General features: G+C 42.6%; 1 protein-coding gene across 1 annotated transcript; it reads right to left on the reverse strand.

Annotated features, from left to right (window-relative positions):
* Positions 1 to 379: 379 nt before the first annotated feature.
* LOC115833765 (leucine-rich repeat-containing protein 37A-like) lies at positions 380 to 16,747 on the reverse strand. Its single transcript, XM_030808589.1, is given in 11 exon segments — positions 380 to 811; positions 1,394 to 1,465; positions 4,908 to 4,988; positions 5,637 to 5,708; positions 8,774 to 8,845; positions 11,641 to 11,712; positions 13,600 to 13,873; positions 13,876 to 14,527; positions 14,945 to 15,025; positions 15,422 to 16,509; positions 16,512 to 16,747. Coding segments are annotated over 11 exon segments (2,769 nt in total). The 5' UTR covers positions 16,738 to 16,747; the 3' UTR covers positions 380 to 732.
* Between the last annotated feature and the right edge of the window lie 330 nt (positions 16,748 to 17,077).

Genomic DNA, 17,077 nt, shown 5'->3' on the forward strand with positions numbered 1-17,077 from the left:
GCAGATATGGAGGGCCAGCTGTACTGATAGGGGCAACAACATGGATGGTGGCATAATCTCAAAAAAATTATGCTGAGTGAGGCCGGGCAAGGTGGCTCACACCTAGCAGTTTGGGAGGCCGAAACGGGCAGATCACTTGAGGTCAGGAGTTCGAAACCAGTCTGGCCAGCATGGTGAAACTTCATCTCTACTAAAAATACAAAAATTGGCTGGGCATGGTGGCACACGCCTGTAATCCCAGCTACTTGGGAGGCTGAGGCAGGAGAATCACTTGAACGTGGGAGGCGGAGGTTGTAGTGAGCTGAGGTCATGCCTCTGCACTGCAGCCTGAGCGACAGTGAGACTCCGTCTCAAAAAAAAAAAAAAAAAATATTAAGTGAAGGAAGTCAAACACAAGAGGCTGCATCCTACATGATTTCATTTATAAGACATTCTGAAAAAGACAAAACTATAGGAACAGAAATCAGATTAGTAGCTAACAGGGGCTGATGGTGGGAGGAAGGGATTGCCTACAAAGGGAAATGAGGGGGCTTTCTGAGGTGACAGAAATGCTTTATACTGGGAATGTGGTGGTGGTTATGTAACTATACATTTGTCAAAACTCATCAAACTATACACTTATAAAGGGTGAATGTTATATGAAAATTATATCTCAATAAACCTGACTTAAGAAAATAATAAAACAAACCTAAAAAAACAACTAAGTAAAAATAAATCTAAGAAAAAAATAACTTACAGTTTTTCCAGTTCAACAGTCATCGTGAGAATGTTCTTGAGCGTTGTAAGTGTGATGTGCGTTGTTCCCATGTCTCTGAAGAAGAAAGCCGAAACATTCATGATATGAACCCATTACAAAATTCTGTACTTCAAAAGATAATTCAAGGACATGTGATTACTTCAATTTTGGCTTCTCTACAAAACAAGCCACTTCAACAGTTTATTTGCTGTAAAATTCCAGAGAGATCTTATTAAAGAAATTTAAGTTGATCTACATCATCAAATTAATAATATTTAAGAGAACTTACACTTTTTTTTTTACCATTATCTTACTTCTCATTTCATATTGCATTCACCCATCTTGATTTACTCTTTTCTTCCTTTTTAGAATAATGAACACCTATTCCTCTTTGCTTTCTTGGTTAAGTAATATTCCACCATGTGTCTACATGTTCCAAATATATACAGGTTCTTCAACACTATTCCTTCCCCTGCTGGCTGTCTTGACCATTATACATCCTTTCTTAATCCTTTTCTTTGCCAATAACTTTTTTCAATAACTCAGTTAAAATTTAAATTATGACTTTGTAGCCTAAATGCAAAATACTTTATCTTTGATGACAAATTTAAAAAGCATAAGTCATCTCATGACTCATGAGAGTACTATAGTACTTACAGATATTTTAATGCCGGCAGTTCAAAGAGATATGGATCTTCGACAGCAGTCAGAGGATTGCGATTGAGAATTCTGAAAAATGCAATGAAATTAAAATTACCTGCATTTTCAATGTGTGAAACTGCATAAAAAGTCTATATTCATTTTTTGGTATGGGACTTTTAGTTAAAAAAAAAATAATTCTGCTTTTACATAATAAATCACCATAGACTCCGTAAAGCACTATTCCTTTGGGAACTACCTAGGGCTCTAGAAGATAAAGTAGAGGAGAGAAAGCAGGAAAGAAATAGAAAAAAAAAAAAAGAAAGTGGATAGCACAGAAAAAATAATGCCACAGAAACTTTTCAGGTCAAAAACCCAAGAAATGACTATGTTGGTGGAAGCCCTGACTCTGTAGGAAAACACTATTTCTATGTCCTCCATAATTCAAGTTGTTCATCCCAAAATTCAAGTTCCTTTTTTTTTTTTTTTGAGATGGAGTCTTGCTGGTCGCCCAGGCTGCACAGCAATGGCTCCATCTTGGCTCACTGCAACCTCCACCTCCTGGGTTCAAGCAATTCTCTTGCCTCAGCCTCCTGAGTAGCTGGGATTACAGGTGCCCGCCACCACGCCCCAGCTAATTTTTGTATTTTTAGCAGAGACGGGGTTTCATCATGTTGGACAGGCTGGTCACCAACTCCTAACTTGGGTGATCCACCCCCCTCGGCCTACCAAAGTGTTAGGATTACAGGCGTGAGACACTGCGCCTGACTGCTTGCCTTTCATCTTTATAAAGCTTTTTAAATTTATGGTTTAATTTGCACAGTTAAAGAAAAAAAAGGACCAATTCTTTTGCTTTATAGCCAAAGAAAAGGGATAAATCTAAGAGGAGGAACTGGTCAAAACCATACTCCCATCACATACTCCCACTTGTCTTCTTGTATGACATCACAGCCTTTGTTACACTGCATGTAACCACCTATCTACTTGTCAGTCTCCTGGGCTACCAGCTCCTTGAGGGCAGAGACCACATCGTATTGTCATTGTCATCCCTGTGCCTGGCATGATGTCTGAAATTTACTAGGGATTTAATAAATGTTCATTGAATAAACAAATGACATTTTGTTTATCTGTCAATAAATGAATAAATTCATTTTGATGTGAATTTTATTCCAAAATGCTGGAATCTATTTTCTTTTTAATTCTTTAAAGTGAACAAGAAAAAGAAAAGAAACAGGAAGAAATAAAAATCACCCTTTAGGTTAACCCAAGAATCATCACTGTACTTTTGCAGAAATTAAAAATAATAATTATTACAGTGAGTATCTATTAGGCTGCTACGTATTTGTGATCAGAATTTCACATTTCATCCTCACAATAACCTTATGGGGTAGATATTATTATTGCCCTATTTTATAAATGAGGAAACTGAGGCACAGAGAGGTTACATAACTTGTCCGAGGTCACCAAGCTATGAAGAAGCAAAGCTGTAATCTGAACTCATGTGTTTAATCTGTATGAAGAAAAAAGGTTTACTTTAACCTTATGGTTTTACAATTTTTTCTTTTCTTTCTTTCTCTCTCTTCTTTCTTTCTCTTTCTTCATTTCCCTCCCTCCCTCCTTCTTTCACTTCCTTCCCTTCCCTCCCTTCATCCCTTCCTTCCTTCCTTCTTTTGAGTTAAAGTTTCCATTTATTGGCTGGGCCTGGTGGCTTAGGCCTATAATCCCAGCACTTTGGGAAGCCAGGCAGGTGGATCATCTGAGGTCAGGAGTTCCAGACCCACCTGACCAATGTGGTAAAACCCCGTCTCTGTCGCAGCCTAGCTCTGCCGCCCAGGCTTGAGTGTAATGGCATGACCTTGGCTCACTGCAAACTCTGCCTCCTGGGTTCAAGTGATTCTCCTGCCTCAGCCTCCTGAGTAGCTAGGATTACATGTGCCCACCACCACACCCAGCTAATTTTTGTATTTTAGTAGAGACAGGGTTTCACCATGTTGGTCAGGCTGGTCTCAAACTCCTGACTTCAGGTGATCCACCCACCTCAGCCTTCAGAAGTGCTGGAATTACAGGCATGAGCCACCGCTCCTGGCCGCCAGATTCTTATGTGGGACTCCCACTGTTATAAAGTGCTTAGTAAAGGTGGTGAGTTTAAGACATTTGTATTGATGCTACCCAAACCTCTTGGTGGAGGGACCTAATGAGCCTGTTCTCTGGTGTGAGGGCAAAAGAAAAACAGACCCTCAGTGTCTCTTCCCTAAGTTAAGCATCAGCAAATTAATGAAGACAGAGAGGAGCATCTGCAGAAACTGCTGCTCTAATCCAGACACATCCTGAACACCTCCCTCTACCTCAAAATGAACTGTGTGAAACTAGATTTCTGAACCACAAGAAAGAAAGGTGGAAAGTATTTTCTAAAGTCAGATGTAGAGGAGAATCTTCACCTTGAGTCTAAAGTCCCCTTCAGGCCATTGAATATACCCACTCTGATTTGCTGGGTATGTTATACAGAGAAATCATAGAATTTTTTCACTTACGGCAGAAGAGTAGTCAGGAAAGTATATGGAATTAAAATAGAGCGATGTATTTTCTTTACAAAATTTTTTTTTTGCACAATAGCTTAACATAAACACCATTTTGGCCAGGCATGGTGGCTCACACCTGTAACCCCAGCACTTTGGGAGGCTAAGGTGGGCAGATCACCTGAGGTCACAGGAGTTCGAGACCAGCCTGGAGGGGAGGTTGGAGTGCAGTGGCACAATCTCGGCTCATTGCAACTTCCACCTCCCGAGTTCAAGCCATTCTCGACCCTCAGCCTCCCGATAGCTGGGATCACAGGCACCTGCCACCACGACCTGCTAATTTTTGTATCTTTAGTAGATAGAGATGGGGTTTCACCATGTTGGCCAGGCTGGTCTCAAACTCCTGACCTCAAGTGATCCTCCCACCCCGGCCTCCCAAGATGCTGGGATTATAGGCATGAGCCACTATGTCCAGCCCTACACTTTGGATTTAACTTTGATTCTGCTCATATGCAGAGTTTCAAACTGCTTAAATGCCTGCAACATTTAGCTGCAAGGAAGAAAGCTTAACACAAAGTCCTCCAGGGAGCAAAAAACTGCACCACTACGCCCAGCTAATTTTTTTGTATTTTTAGTAGGGATGGGGATTCACTATGTTGGCCAAGCTGGTGTTGAACTCCTGACCTCAGGTGATCCACCCCCTCAGCTCCTAAAGTTCTGGAATTACAGGCCTGAGCCACCCCGCCCAGCAACAAGGCTAATTTGAGGGTCACTTGTTTGATGCCTTTTCTTGCCCATGCCATAGGTCAGAACTAGGACAAGCAGAGCACGTCATATATAAGCTGCGTAAGTCTCTTGGCCTCTTTGTACCTTAGTTTCCCCATTTGAGAAAAACAAATGGATCTTAAGACACGCTTTTCAGAGTTCATAATGGGCTTATATCCAGCTAACCAATAATTGTATGAGTTTTTATACAAAATAGTTGTTTACACGTATTCATCTTCTATTTCACTTACAAGTTGTGTAAAAACTGCATTCCGTGCCAGGCCTGAAATGTTCCGTGGCTCAGTTCCGTAATTAAATTGCAGCCCAGATTTCTACAAAAAAGACATAAGCCAAAGGAAAAAAAATTATTTCAGAACATTTATCATTTGCTGTGAGTCTAATTTATATAGGATGGAACATAACCTCCGTCCTTTCTCTGTGCACTAAGGAAATCTCACTGTGGAAGATACTGGCTTATGATTTATACTTTAACATTGCACATGTGGTGCATTAGCTACAAAACAGTGAACGCTCAGTAAGTACCTGTGTTAAGTGGTCTTTATTTCTCTAGAACAGGATTTCACGACTTCAGTACCATCGACATTTTGGACTATATAACTCTTTGCCGTGGGGGTTTGTCTTATACTTTGCAGGATGTTTAGCAGCATCTCTGGCCTCTGCCCACCAGATGCAGGAGCCACAACCACAGTTTTGTCAACCAAAACTGTCTCTGGACATTACCAAATGGCACCTGAGTACAAAATCACACCAGTTGAGAACCACTGCTCTCTGATGATTCACTATGATCTGTGTAATAATTCTCACACTAATCTTTGCTAGAGACAAAAAGGAATTGCTATATAATTTTAGTACCTTTCTACTGGTCAAATTTTAATCATATTTCAAAATGAATAGCAAAGAGGTTTATAATTAAGTTTTATAAAAATTCCAAATGTAATAAAGTTATATTTGTAACTTACATATACTGCAAAAATGGTAGTGATTCAAATGTACGTCTTTCAATATACTGTATTTTATTGCAGGATAAATCTCTAGGAAAAATAAAATGAAAATATTGCCTTATAAGTTATCAGTGTTTACTAGTATGAATAATAGCAAGAGTTTAGAATAATATTGAATACACATTTTTCATCTCGACTGTAAACGTTTGGACCTGTATTTGAACTTTCCAGAGCCCCTAACCCTGCCTGTACCTCTCCTAGAGTCTCACCTTCATACTTTTAATAAATAAAATATACAATAGACTTTGGAATTAATTTTTCCTGAGAGCAGTAGACTTGATTAGATGCCCTTTTGTAGTCTCATCAAATCCTAGATTATAAGCTCAAAGCTTTTATCTCTATATATAGTTTCTAATATTAAAATTAATAGCCTCACATTTATACACCTTCCTAGTTTAGGTTTGTTTTCCTATGCCACTTCAGTATCAGAAGAAATAAAAGACATCCTTTCACAGCATTTGAAAGGAAGTTACTTAATACATAACTTTGAACTAATATTCAAATCATATTAATACAATTAATTTCTATCATATTAATAGAAATTAATTTTTGGTTTTATATTGCTTTAATATTTCATGAAAGCAATTTCTTCAGTTATACAGTGATGGGGCTTTTCCCTCCCTCTTTACCTGGATGGTGTAACATTGGCTGATGTCTCCATCTCTAGTCTCTCCATTCCTAAACTATCCTGCACACAGTCATCATATAAACTCTCTAGAAGTGGCTTGCAAAGACCAGCACCTCCTGGGAAATTATTGAAGATGCAAATTCTTGGTCCCACTCTAGACCAACTGAATCAATAACTATGAGGGTGGAGTCCAGAACTGAGTTCTAATGTGCCCCCTCAATGACTGTGATGCAGAGCCATCTTACAGCACTGCTGTGATAACACGGTTCCCCATGATGGCTCCTCAGCTTGGCATTCAAAGCCCTAGAAGATCTGGCTCCAATTTCCTACTCTCCCTCCTTGTAATCTACAGGTACTCATGGCATTCCTCAAATACTTTCCTGTGTTTTGCCCTTCTCCCATTTCCCTTTTGCAAGTTTAGAATATTGTCCCCAAGATGTCTGTCCGATGCTACACAATGGCCCTTCAAAGTCCTATTCAAATGGGATTGTTCTAGTAACATCTTCCTGGGTCCAAACTGAAGTCATTTTCCCCTATTCTATGCTTCAGAAACAATTTATCCTTCCTAGTGCCCACATCCATTTCTTCTTCTTCTTTTTTTTTTTTTTTTTTGAGACGGAGTCTCGCTCTGTCGCCCAGGCTGGAGTGCAGTGGTGCAATCTCGGCTCACTGCAAGCTCCGCCTCCCGGGTTCACGCCATTCTCCTACCTCAGCCTCTCTGAGTAGCTGGGACTACAGGTGCCCGACACCACGCCCGGCTAATTTTTTTTGTATTTTTAGTAGATTCGGGGTTTCACCGTGGTCTCGATCTCCTGACCTCGTGATCCGCCCGCCTCGGCCTCCCAAAGTGCTGGGATTACAAGCGTGAGAATGTAGTTATTTTTCATCCCATTTTTTCTGAGCATAAACTCCTTGAAAGCATGGACTAGGCAATGCTCATCTGCATTGCCCACCATGTTTAAAACTGACACATGGAAATAAAGTAAATTCAAATATTTGTAAAACAAATGAATAGCTGGCCGGGTGTGGTGGCTCATGCCTGTAATCCCAGCACTTTGGGAGGCTGAGGCGGGTGGATTACAAGGCCAGGATATCGAGACCATCCTGGCTAACAAGGTGAAACCCTGTCTCTACTAAAAATACAATAAATTAGCTGGGCGTGGCGCATGTGCCTGTAGTCCCAGCTACTCGGGAGGCTGAGGCAGGAGAATGGAGTGAACCTGGGAGGCAGAGCTTGCGGTGAGCCGAGATCGCGCCACAGCACTGCAGCCTGGGTGACAGAGTGAGACGCCGTCTCAAAATAAATAAAATAAATAAATAAATAAATAGCTGGGGGAGTGAGTAGAAGGAAAATGATTATTTTAAAGCAAATGTCGTTTTATTACTTCATGGCCTCTGTAGCACTTTGGCATCCACTTGAGGGTCTTTTCACCCACTTTCCTTAAGCCTTTCACATTTGAAAGAATCTGTTTGCAAAAGAGCATCACTAATAAGGATGAATGACATACACACCTCTATGGACAGAGGATAAGAATCAAGCTTTCATAGCAATTGAACATAGTATCTTCTTGTCTCTTAACAGACAGAAGTACTATGCAGGTATCCCTTTCTTGGTAACAGGGCTCGGGAGATAGTTACTGTATAATTAGTGAAGAGTTAGGGGCATTTCTGATATGCTTCTTACTGTAAACATTTCTAGCTCTACCACTTAACCATCATTTTAAACATCTGTTTTAATATAACAATTCCCAAAATGAAATCCTTAATACTAGTCTATTTTCTTGGTAGCTTAATATTCTTGATAATATTATTTCTATAATTCAGCTGATTTCAAATATTTAAATGTTAATTTAATTCCGATTAAATTACTAAAAAATTCTGGATTAATGATGCTCAAATGAATGTAGGTGGTCCATATTTTCTTCTCCTTTAGGCAACAATCTGAAGTTAACTTTAATTCCTTTCATCCTACTAAACCAACTTTTTCAAATCTTTTTTTGTGAAGGTCAGACAGTAAACATTTTAAGGCTTTGTGGGCCACATATGATCTCTCTCGCATATTTCTCTTTCTTTTTTCTTTCACAGTCCTTTAAAAATGCAAAAACCATTCTTAACTTAATAGGCCATTAAAAAATAAACCCTAAGTTAGATTTGATCTATTGGCTGTAGATTTGAATAGAAGATGGTATGTAAATCCTTATAAAACAAGGTTCATATGGGTGTCAGTCACTGCTCAGATCTTCTTACCATGTGAAATTTTTTCTGTCTGTATTTTGTCTATACAATTTAAAAACTGAAAATGCATAGGACGTAGCTAATGCTAGAGATGGGCGGAGACCCTATACAAACTTACAGAATTGCAGAATTTTATTGCTGGAAGAAATCTTAGAGATTATCTAATTTGAACCCCTTATTCATTTTAAAAATAATATGACTAAAAACTCAAAAATATGATTAACTAACTTACAAATACTGGAGGGATAGCAGGCCTTCAAATGAATCGTTATGTAATTCAGTCAAATAATTTTCACTGAGAATTCTGGAAAATGAAAAAGTTATTTCTAGATTAAAATGCAAACTACAACTATTTGCTACACAGGACTATCTCCTGCATGTGGAGGAAAGCTGGGTCATGGTCATTTCTAGATGGTGGTATCTGCTCTGCTTTCATTCAAACCTTTTCTTACATTTTCCTTTTTGTGTCCATCTCTCTCCACCACCATCACCACACACACAGGCAAGCACAGACACAAACATGCAAGCACACACACCACCAACACACACACGCAAGCACACACACATATGCAAGCACACACCACACACATGCAAGCACACACACACATGCAAGCGCATACACACAAGCAAGCACACACACACACAAGCACACCGCTCCACTCTTCCCACCAAATTGTATCTTTAATGACTCCTCTCTAGATCATAATATACCTTTCAGAATCCAACTCTGGGTGGCACCAAGATCAGCAGAACCTCCATTTCCTCCTCTCTTTTCCCAAACCTTATTATGAAAGCCCCACATGGGACCATGTCAGGGCTGCAAGTGAAGCCATTCAACTTTTTTCTCCCATCAAAAAAATGTGAGAACTACAATGTGCATAAAGTGCACATAACACAAATGTTGTTTATATTAATTTATTAATTTAATTTAATTTCTGAGACAGGGTCTCATTCTGTTACCCACACTGGTCTCAGACTCCTGGCTCAAGTGATCCTCCTGTCTCTGCCTCCCAAATTCTTGGGATTGCAGACATGAGCCACCTCACCTGGCCAAATATTCAGTTTAATAATTGTAAAGCAGATACCCATGTAAACATTGTTACAAAAGATTATTGCTAGCATCCCAGAAGCCCCAGCGTGCCCCTTTCCAATCATATTCCTCTCTCTAACCCTAATAGGTAACCACTACCCTAACTTTCGTAATGATTTTCTTGCTTTTAAAATGTAGTCCTGGCCTGGCGTGATGGCTCATGCCTGTAATCCCAGCATTCTGGTAAGCCAAGGCACATGAATCACCTGAGGTCATGAGCTCGAGACCAGCCTGTCCAACATGGTGAAACTCTGTCTCTACTAAAAATATAAAAATTAGCTGGGCATGGTGGCGGGCACCTGTAATTCCAGCTACCCAGGAGGCTGAGGCAGGAGAATCCCTTGAACCCAGGAGGTGGAACTTGCAGTGAGCCAAGATCGCACCATTGAACCCCAGCCTGGGCAACAAGAACAAAATTCCGTCTCAAAAAATAAATAAAGCAATTCTCCTGCCTCAGCTTCCCAAGTAGATGGGATTATAGGCACCCACCACCATGTCTGGCTAATTTTTGTATTTTCAGTACCGATGGGGTTTCGCCATATTGGCTAGGCTGGTCTCAAACTCCTGACCTCAGGTGATCCACCTGCCTGACCTCCCGAGGTGCTGGGGTTACAGGTGTGAGCCACTGTACCTAGCGTGTGTTTTATTTTTAATTTAGAACTCATGTATGTCTTGTCTATATAAGTCAAACTAATGATGTGACACAAACTGTTGTGAAAAATGTTACTTTGAATGTAAGCATGTTTTCCAAAATCATTTATGTGTCTAAACTAATTCCTTCTATAAATCAGGAAGAAAACGATAAAACAATTCAACAGGAAAATGAACAAAGGACAGAAAACTCAGAGAAGAAACACAAATGTTCAATAAACATATGAAGATATTTAATTAAATTCATGAGTGATCAGAAAAATTCAAATTTGGATGGAATCCCTTTTATTCATCCATAACTTCAACAAAAAGTTGGCGAATACCCAGCAGTGAAAAGGTGTGGGGAAATGAATGCTGTCATATTCTGCTGACAATAGAGTCAGTTGGCACAACATTTTTGAGGACAATTAAAATTTTGTGTCTACATAGTCTTCACCCCAACTCTTCCATTTCTAGATATCTGTGCTACCAGAATACTTGCCCACTAAGCATAATCTAAACATTCATCAATGGGGAAATTATTAAATAAACTAAGATGCATCCATACTATGGATTATGCGAATATCATATAAGTGATACCATGAAGTGAAAGAATCAAGTTGCAAGATGTTACCCTTTATGTAAAGAAAAAAGATTTTAAAAACCACAAAACAAATCTATTTTGCTTTATGTAAATATATATGTAGGAAAATGGGGAAAAGTCTGGAAGCACATATACTAAACACAGAGTAGCATCACCTCAGGAATGAGGGAGTAGGGCACAAGGAGGGTTTTGTTATACCTGTTATTGCATTTTTATACATTAAAAATAGAATCATGGGCTGGGGGTGGTGGCTCATGCCTATAATATGAGCACTTTAGGAGGCCAAGGTGGGAGGATCACTTGAGCCCAGGAGCTCAAGACCAGCCTAAGCAGCATAGGAAGACCCTGTCTCTACAAAAAATACAAAATTAGGTGGGCGTGGTGGCATGCACCTCTGGTCCCAGCTACTTGGGAGGCTGAGGTGGGAGGATCACTTGTGTCTGGGAGGTGAAGGCTGCAGTGAGATGTGATTGTGCCACTGCACTCCAGCCCAGGGCACAAAGTAAGACCCTGTCTCTGAAAAAAAAAAAAAGAGGAAAAAAAAGAATATAACCATGTATTATTTGTATGATAAAAAACTTAAATTGCCTCTTATTTTAGAGAGAGCCTACCAAATTTAATTTTAAAATAACCATAGGATTGCAATCCACAGAGGTTGATTTGGAGTATGGAGGGGAAATATCTTTTCTCAGAGGTATGGACCTCAAAATTCTCGACCAAGAAGGATCTTACAATGCAGTTAGTTTTTTGTCATATTTGGAGAGAATATACTCACAGTTTCTCGGTCCAACTGTATGCTTTCCATACATTTCCATCAATGTATGAAATATAGTTTCCTTGGAAATTTCTGTGAAGAAAGACAGTTTATATCCTTGAATAGGCAGGAAAAGAATGAACAGAATAAATAAAAGAATCATGGCAACATTGTCGGGGATATTCAGAAACAGAAAATAACACCTGCTTTCTCATTTCCAGAGCTATCAGCTTCCCAGTTTGCACAATTCATCAAGAAATAATGCGGGGCCACTGGCACAAATGATGAGGCATCTCCCGGAAGCTTAACTTCCTATCCATCCCATCTCTTGGACAGACGATGCCAGTTAATTACTTTGAATGTAAGTATTTTATCCAAGAGCACTTATGTGTCTAAACAAAATCCTACAAATCAACACAAAAATGATAAATAATTCAACAGAAAAATGGGCATAAGCTTATCTTTATCGATAAATAAGTAGAAAGAAACCCTATGCCAGGTAACACCAAAGCTTTGCCTTCTGTTGAAACATCCTAGGCTTTTTCTTTCCACTCTTATTACAACTGATCTGATTTAGCCCCTTCACACTTTACTCCTACATTTTGCTAGACCTTTCTATTTTGTCTCCCTGAAATAAGCTTTTCCTTTTGGGCACTCTACATACGGATTCTAAAATAATCCTTTGCATGTCTATACTTGAACATAAAGCAAAAAAGCAAAATAAAATAAAATAATCTTCCTGTTTTCATCATTTAATCTCTCTTGCTTGGAAACTTTCAATGGCTTTCCATACCTCATTGTGTACTCTTTAAGACCCAAGTAAACTTTTAGCTTATCCATGTAGCTTTCCCTGATCTCCACACCTCAAGGACCACAGATTCTGGTAAATTCTAGCACTGATGGTATGCATTATCTTTTAGTAATTAATTCTATATACCTCCTTTTTATGCCTATTCTCTTTCTTCCCTCCTATCATTTTCATGTTCTGCAGACAATAGCATACTTGGTCCTGGGTTTGACACAAAATGAGTGCTACATATAAAAAGCCAGGGACAAAGATGAGTTCTGGACATAACTAAAGGACTGAGTAATCATGTTAACAGCCAACACTCCTACATATGCTAGGCACTGATGAAGTGTTTCAGATATTCACTCACCTAAATTTCACAACAATCCTATGAAGTGGTAACTAGCATAATCCCCAGTTTAAAGGTGAGGAAATTGAGTCACAGAGCAGAATAACTTGCTCTGGATCACCAAGCTAATAAACAGACCTGGGTTCAAACCCAGGCAGCCTGGCTCCAGAATCAACTCTTAACCACTTAGAGCATCATCGCTGAGATTGGGAGAGTGACAGGCTGCTGTAAGGAGGGTGAAGCGGGCCAGGTGCGGTGGCTCACGCCTGTAATCCCAGCACTCTGGGAGGCTAAGGTGGGTGGATCACCTGAGGTCAGGAGTTCAAGACCAGCCTGACCATGGAGAAACCCCATCTCTACTAAAAACACAAAAAATTAGCCAGGTGTGGTGGCGCATGCCTGTAATCCCAGCAACTCAGGAGGCTGAGGCAGGAGAATCACTTGAACCCAGGAGATGGAGGTTGCGGTGAGCCAAGATCGTGCCATTGCACTCCAGCCTGTGCAAGAAGAGTGAAACTCTGTCTCAAAAAAAAAAAAAAAAAAAAAAAGAGGGTGAAGCGAAAATAGGAGCAGAGCGGCAGGTAAGCAATGATGTGATGGCGCTAAATAAGAATGGATAAGAAAATGAGTAAGAGTAAAAGACTGGGGTTAAAGTAAAAGACCGGAGAATGGGTCTAACATTAAAGGAGAATGAGGAGAAGGGAGAGTTGACAAGCAAAGGTGAAAGCAGAAAGTCAGTTGTCAGTACGGCTTGGGGAGATAAAGAAGGCCCAGGAAGGCCTACAGGAAAAGGCTGCCATGTCAGGCAAGACACAGAGGACGATTGAGGAAAGGTGATTCTTACAAGGTGGTGAAGATGCCATTGTAGGTGTTGGGCTCTGGCACAGGCACTTGGTGGAGCCTCTGCTTTGGGCTGAGATCAACACATGACAGAGTCTCATCTCCGCAGGTACAGAGCTCACATATGTTGGTGCTTGTGGAGGCCTTCTGTTCCTCTGGTGCAGTTTCAGACTGCACCAATGAATCCTGCAAAGATTCTAACTTTGTAGGTGGACCTGTGACCTCAGTCAGGCTTCGATGCAGAGTCTGAACCTGGTCTGGATGAGGAGCTGTAGTCTCTCCAGGACTGTGGAATGTCCAATCTCTGTAGTGGGTTCTGGAGTTATGGCAAGTCCCGGGTCTGGAGGCTGAGCTGAGGTTTCCTGCGTGGTTGGAGATGGTTTAACCTCTGTAGTAGGCTCTGTAGTTATGCTAAGCTCCAGGTCCAGAGGTTGAACTGTGGCTTCAGTCAGGTGTGAATGCTGAGTCTGAATCTGGTCTGGATGTGGAATTGTCAGCTTAAGGTGCTTTGGAGGAACTATAGTCCTCTTCAGGGGTGTAGAATGTTCAACATCCATAGTGGGTTCTGCAGTGACGGTAAGTCCCAGGTCCAAAGGTTGAACGGGTGACATTGGATGCTGAGCTCGATCCTGACCTGGTGTTGGAATTGTTACCTCTTGATATATTTCAAGTTGGGGTACAACTTTCTTAGGAGGCTGAGTTGGGGTCTCCTGCATGGTTGGAGAAAGTTCAACCTCTGTCGTGGATTCTAGAATGATGGTAAGTCCCAGGTCCAAAGGTTGAACAGTGACACTGGGCAATGTTGAATGCTGAGCTGGATCCTGGCCTGGTGTTGGGACTGTCACCTCATAATGAGCTGGAGGTTGAGCAGCAAATTCCTTAGGTGGCTCTGGAAGCTGAACTGGGACCATTTGCTGCCTTGAATGTTCTACCTCCTTAGGGGACTCTGGAGCCTGAACTGTGGCCTCCTGCTGGGTCAGAGAAGGTTCTGCCTCCATAGAGAGCTCTGGAATCTCAGCTGGAACCTCCTGCTGAGTTACAGATGGTTCTATCTCCTGAGGGAACTCTGGAGGCAAAGGTGGGGCCATCTGCTGGGTCAGAGAGGGTTCTATCACCATAGCAGGGTCTGAAGGCTGAGCAGGGACCGCCTGTTGGACTGGAGAGGACTCTACCTCTTTAGGTGGCTTTAAAAGCCGAGTTGGGGCCTGCTGTAGGACTGGAGATGGTTTGACCTTCTCAGGTGGCTCTGATGGCTGAGCTGGTATCTCCCACTGTGGTGGAGGACTGACCTCTTCAGTGGACTTCCGAGGATGACCCGAGGCTTCCTGCTGGGTTGCAGATGGTTCAACTTCCTTAGGGGGCTCTGGTGGCTCAGCTGGGAACCCTTGCTGGACTGGAGAAGGTTCTGCCTCCTTAGGGGGATCTAGAGTCTGAGCTGTGGCCTCTTGGTGGACTGGAGATTCAATCTTTTCAGGAGAATGCAGAGGCGGGGAAGGGAGATCAGGCTGGGCTGGAGAAAAGTCAGCCTGTTCAATGGGAATAGGAGGGTTGTCCTGCTGGACTGGAGAAGGTTCTACCCCCATAGTGACTGCTGTAGGTTTGGTAAGCTCCCTATCTAGATCTAGATATGACACATCTAGAGGTGAACCTATTGCTTCATCATTCAGTGAACTTCCAAAGTCTGAGGAGAGCTGAGTTGGAGGCTGAGTTGTGGTCTCTTTATGGACTGGAAGTTGTTCATAATTTTCAGGTCTACTTAGCTGCTGAATTATGTCTTGCTGGTCTTTCAAACGTTGAAACTGCTCAGGGGACATTAAGGGCTGAGCTGGGGCCTCCTGCTGGGCTGGAGAAGATTCAACCTCCCCAGAAGACTCAGAAGGCTGAGCTGGCTGCTCCTGCTCACTGGGGGAAAGTTCAGGCTCCATGGGAGGACCTGGCGGCTCAGTTGGGGCCTCCTGTTGGGTTGCAGAAGGTTCCACCTCCTCTGGAGGCTGATTTGGGGCCTCCTTCTGGGCTTGGGAAGATTCTGCCTCATTTTTGGGCTCTGATGTCATGGTAACCTCCACATCTGCAGGTTTAATGGTAATGTTGGGCAAGTTATAATGAGCTTGATCCTCACCTGGAGGTTGAACTGTCACTTCATGATTCAGTGGAGTTTGAGCTAGACTCTCCATAGAGGACTCTGGAGGCAGAGCTGGGGACTCCTGCTGGGTTGAAGGTTCTACCTCCTGAGGGAGCTGTGGAAGCTGTGCTGGGGCTTCTTCCTGGAGTGAAGAGGACTGGATGTCTTCCAGGGTCTCTGGATTTTGAGTTTCGGGCTCTCGATGGAACTGAGAAAGTCCAACTTGCTCAGGTGGCCCTGGAGGCTCATCTGCGTTCACCCGGAGTTCTGGAGGCAGGCTGCCAGGATACAGTGTGTCCATACTGGAATATTCATCCTGAAAAGTCTGTTTCTGACGCTGAGGTTTGGATAATTGGTGTGGAATCCCAGTAATCTCAGCAAGGCTCCAACGCTCAGCTAGATGTTTCTTCAGGTTCTTGGGCGAAACCACAAATTTGGTTGGTTTTGAAACCTTACTCTCTAGTGGAACAAGTATATCATCTGCCTGATGACCTGCAGCCCGATCTAGATCTGCAGTTTGAAGCTTATTTTTGAGGCGAGGAAGCTGAACTGGGGTCTGGTTCTGATCCCCATCCAGCAGTGGAACCATCTCTGGGAGCCTTTCTTGTGGAGTCAGCTTGTCATATAAATCCTGCTGGGCAGCCGAGAACTGCTCTGGTCCCAGGGGCAGCTCTCCAGCTGAATCGGTGTCCAGGAATGGAGCCAAATTTTCAGTCGATTCCTGGGGCAGGGATGACATCTGCAAAGAAGCAGAGGGCCCCAGGTATTCAAAGTCCCCGGGGCTGCTAGGGGAGCAGGTGCATGGGGAGATTCCCACGGGAGATGGGAGGAGCGGGAAGACCAGGGCTCAGGTGGCCCCATGGGGTTAGAGGTCAGCTGGAGCGGGTCGTTGACCCGCACCAGAGGCTGAGCCTCCTTGACTAGGAAATGCAATAGTTGCCACGTAAGGAGGGGCCATGGGCCCCAGAAACGCAGCCAAGACATGACACACGCTGGTGCTGCACACTCAACGGGAGCCATTCTGGCAGCCGGGAGATGCTCATGCCCTTTATGAGCGTGCGCCCCGCCCTGTCTTTATGACACCTTTAGTTATGTCACCTTTATTAGGCTCGGGTCCAGATCTGCTCCATGTTACCAGGGCACTCATGTCACAATCCCACCCAAGCACCCCTTCCCACCATGCCCGGCGGAACACCCCTCCCCTCCCCTTAGTGAGGAAGGATTTGGGCCACAGGCCGGGTTGGTCCCAGGACTCCAGTGGCCTGCTGTGGTGTGGTGGGGTGGGGTGGTCGGGTGGGGGCGCGGCAGAGCTTCCCAAGGAAGTCACGAGACCTCGCCTTGGGATCTTCAGAAGTGCTAG

The sequence above is a fragment of the Nomascus leucogenys genome, unplaced genomic scaffold (assembly GCF_006542625.1).
Source record: "Nomascus leucogenys isolate Asia unplaced genomic scaffold, Asia_NLE_v1 000699F_17064_qpd_obj, whole genome shotgun sequence".
Classification (NCBI taxonomy): domain Eukaryota; kingdom Metazoa; phylum Chordata; class Mammalia; order Primates; family Hylobatidae; genus Nomascus; species Nomascus leucogenys.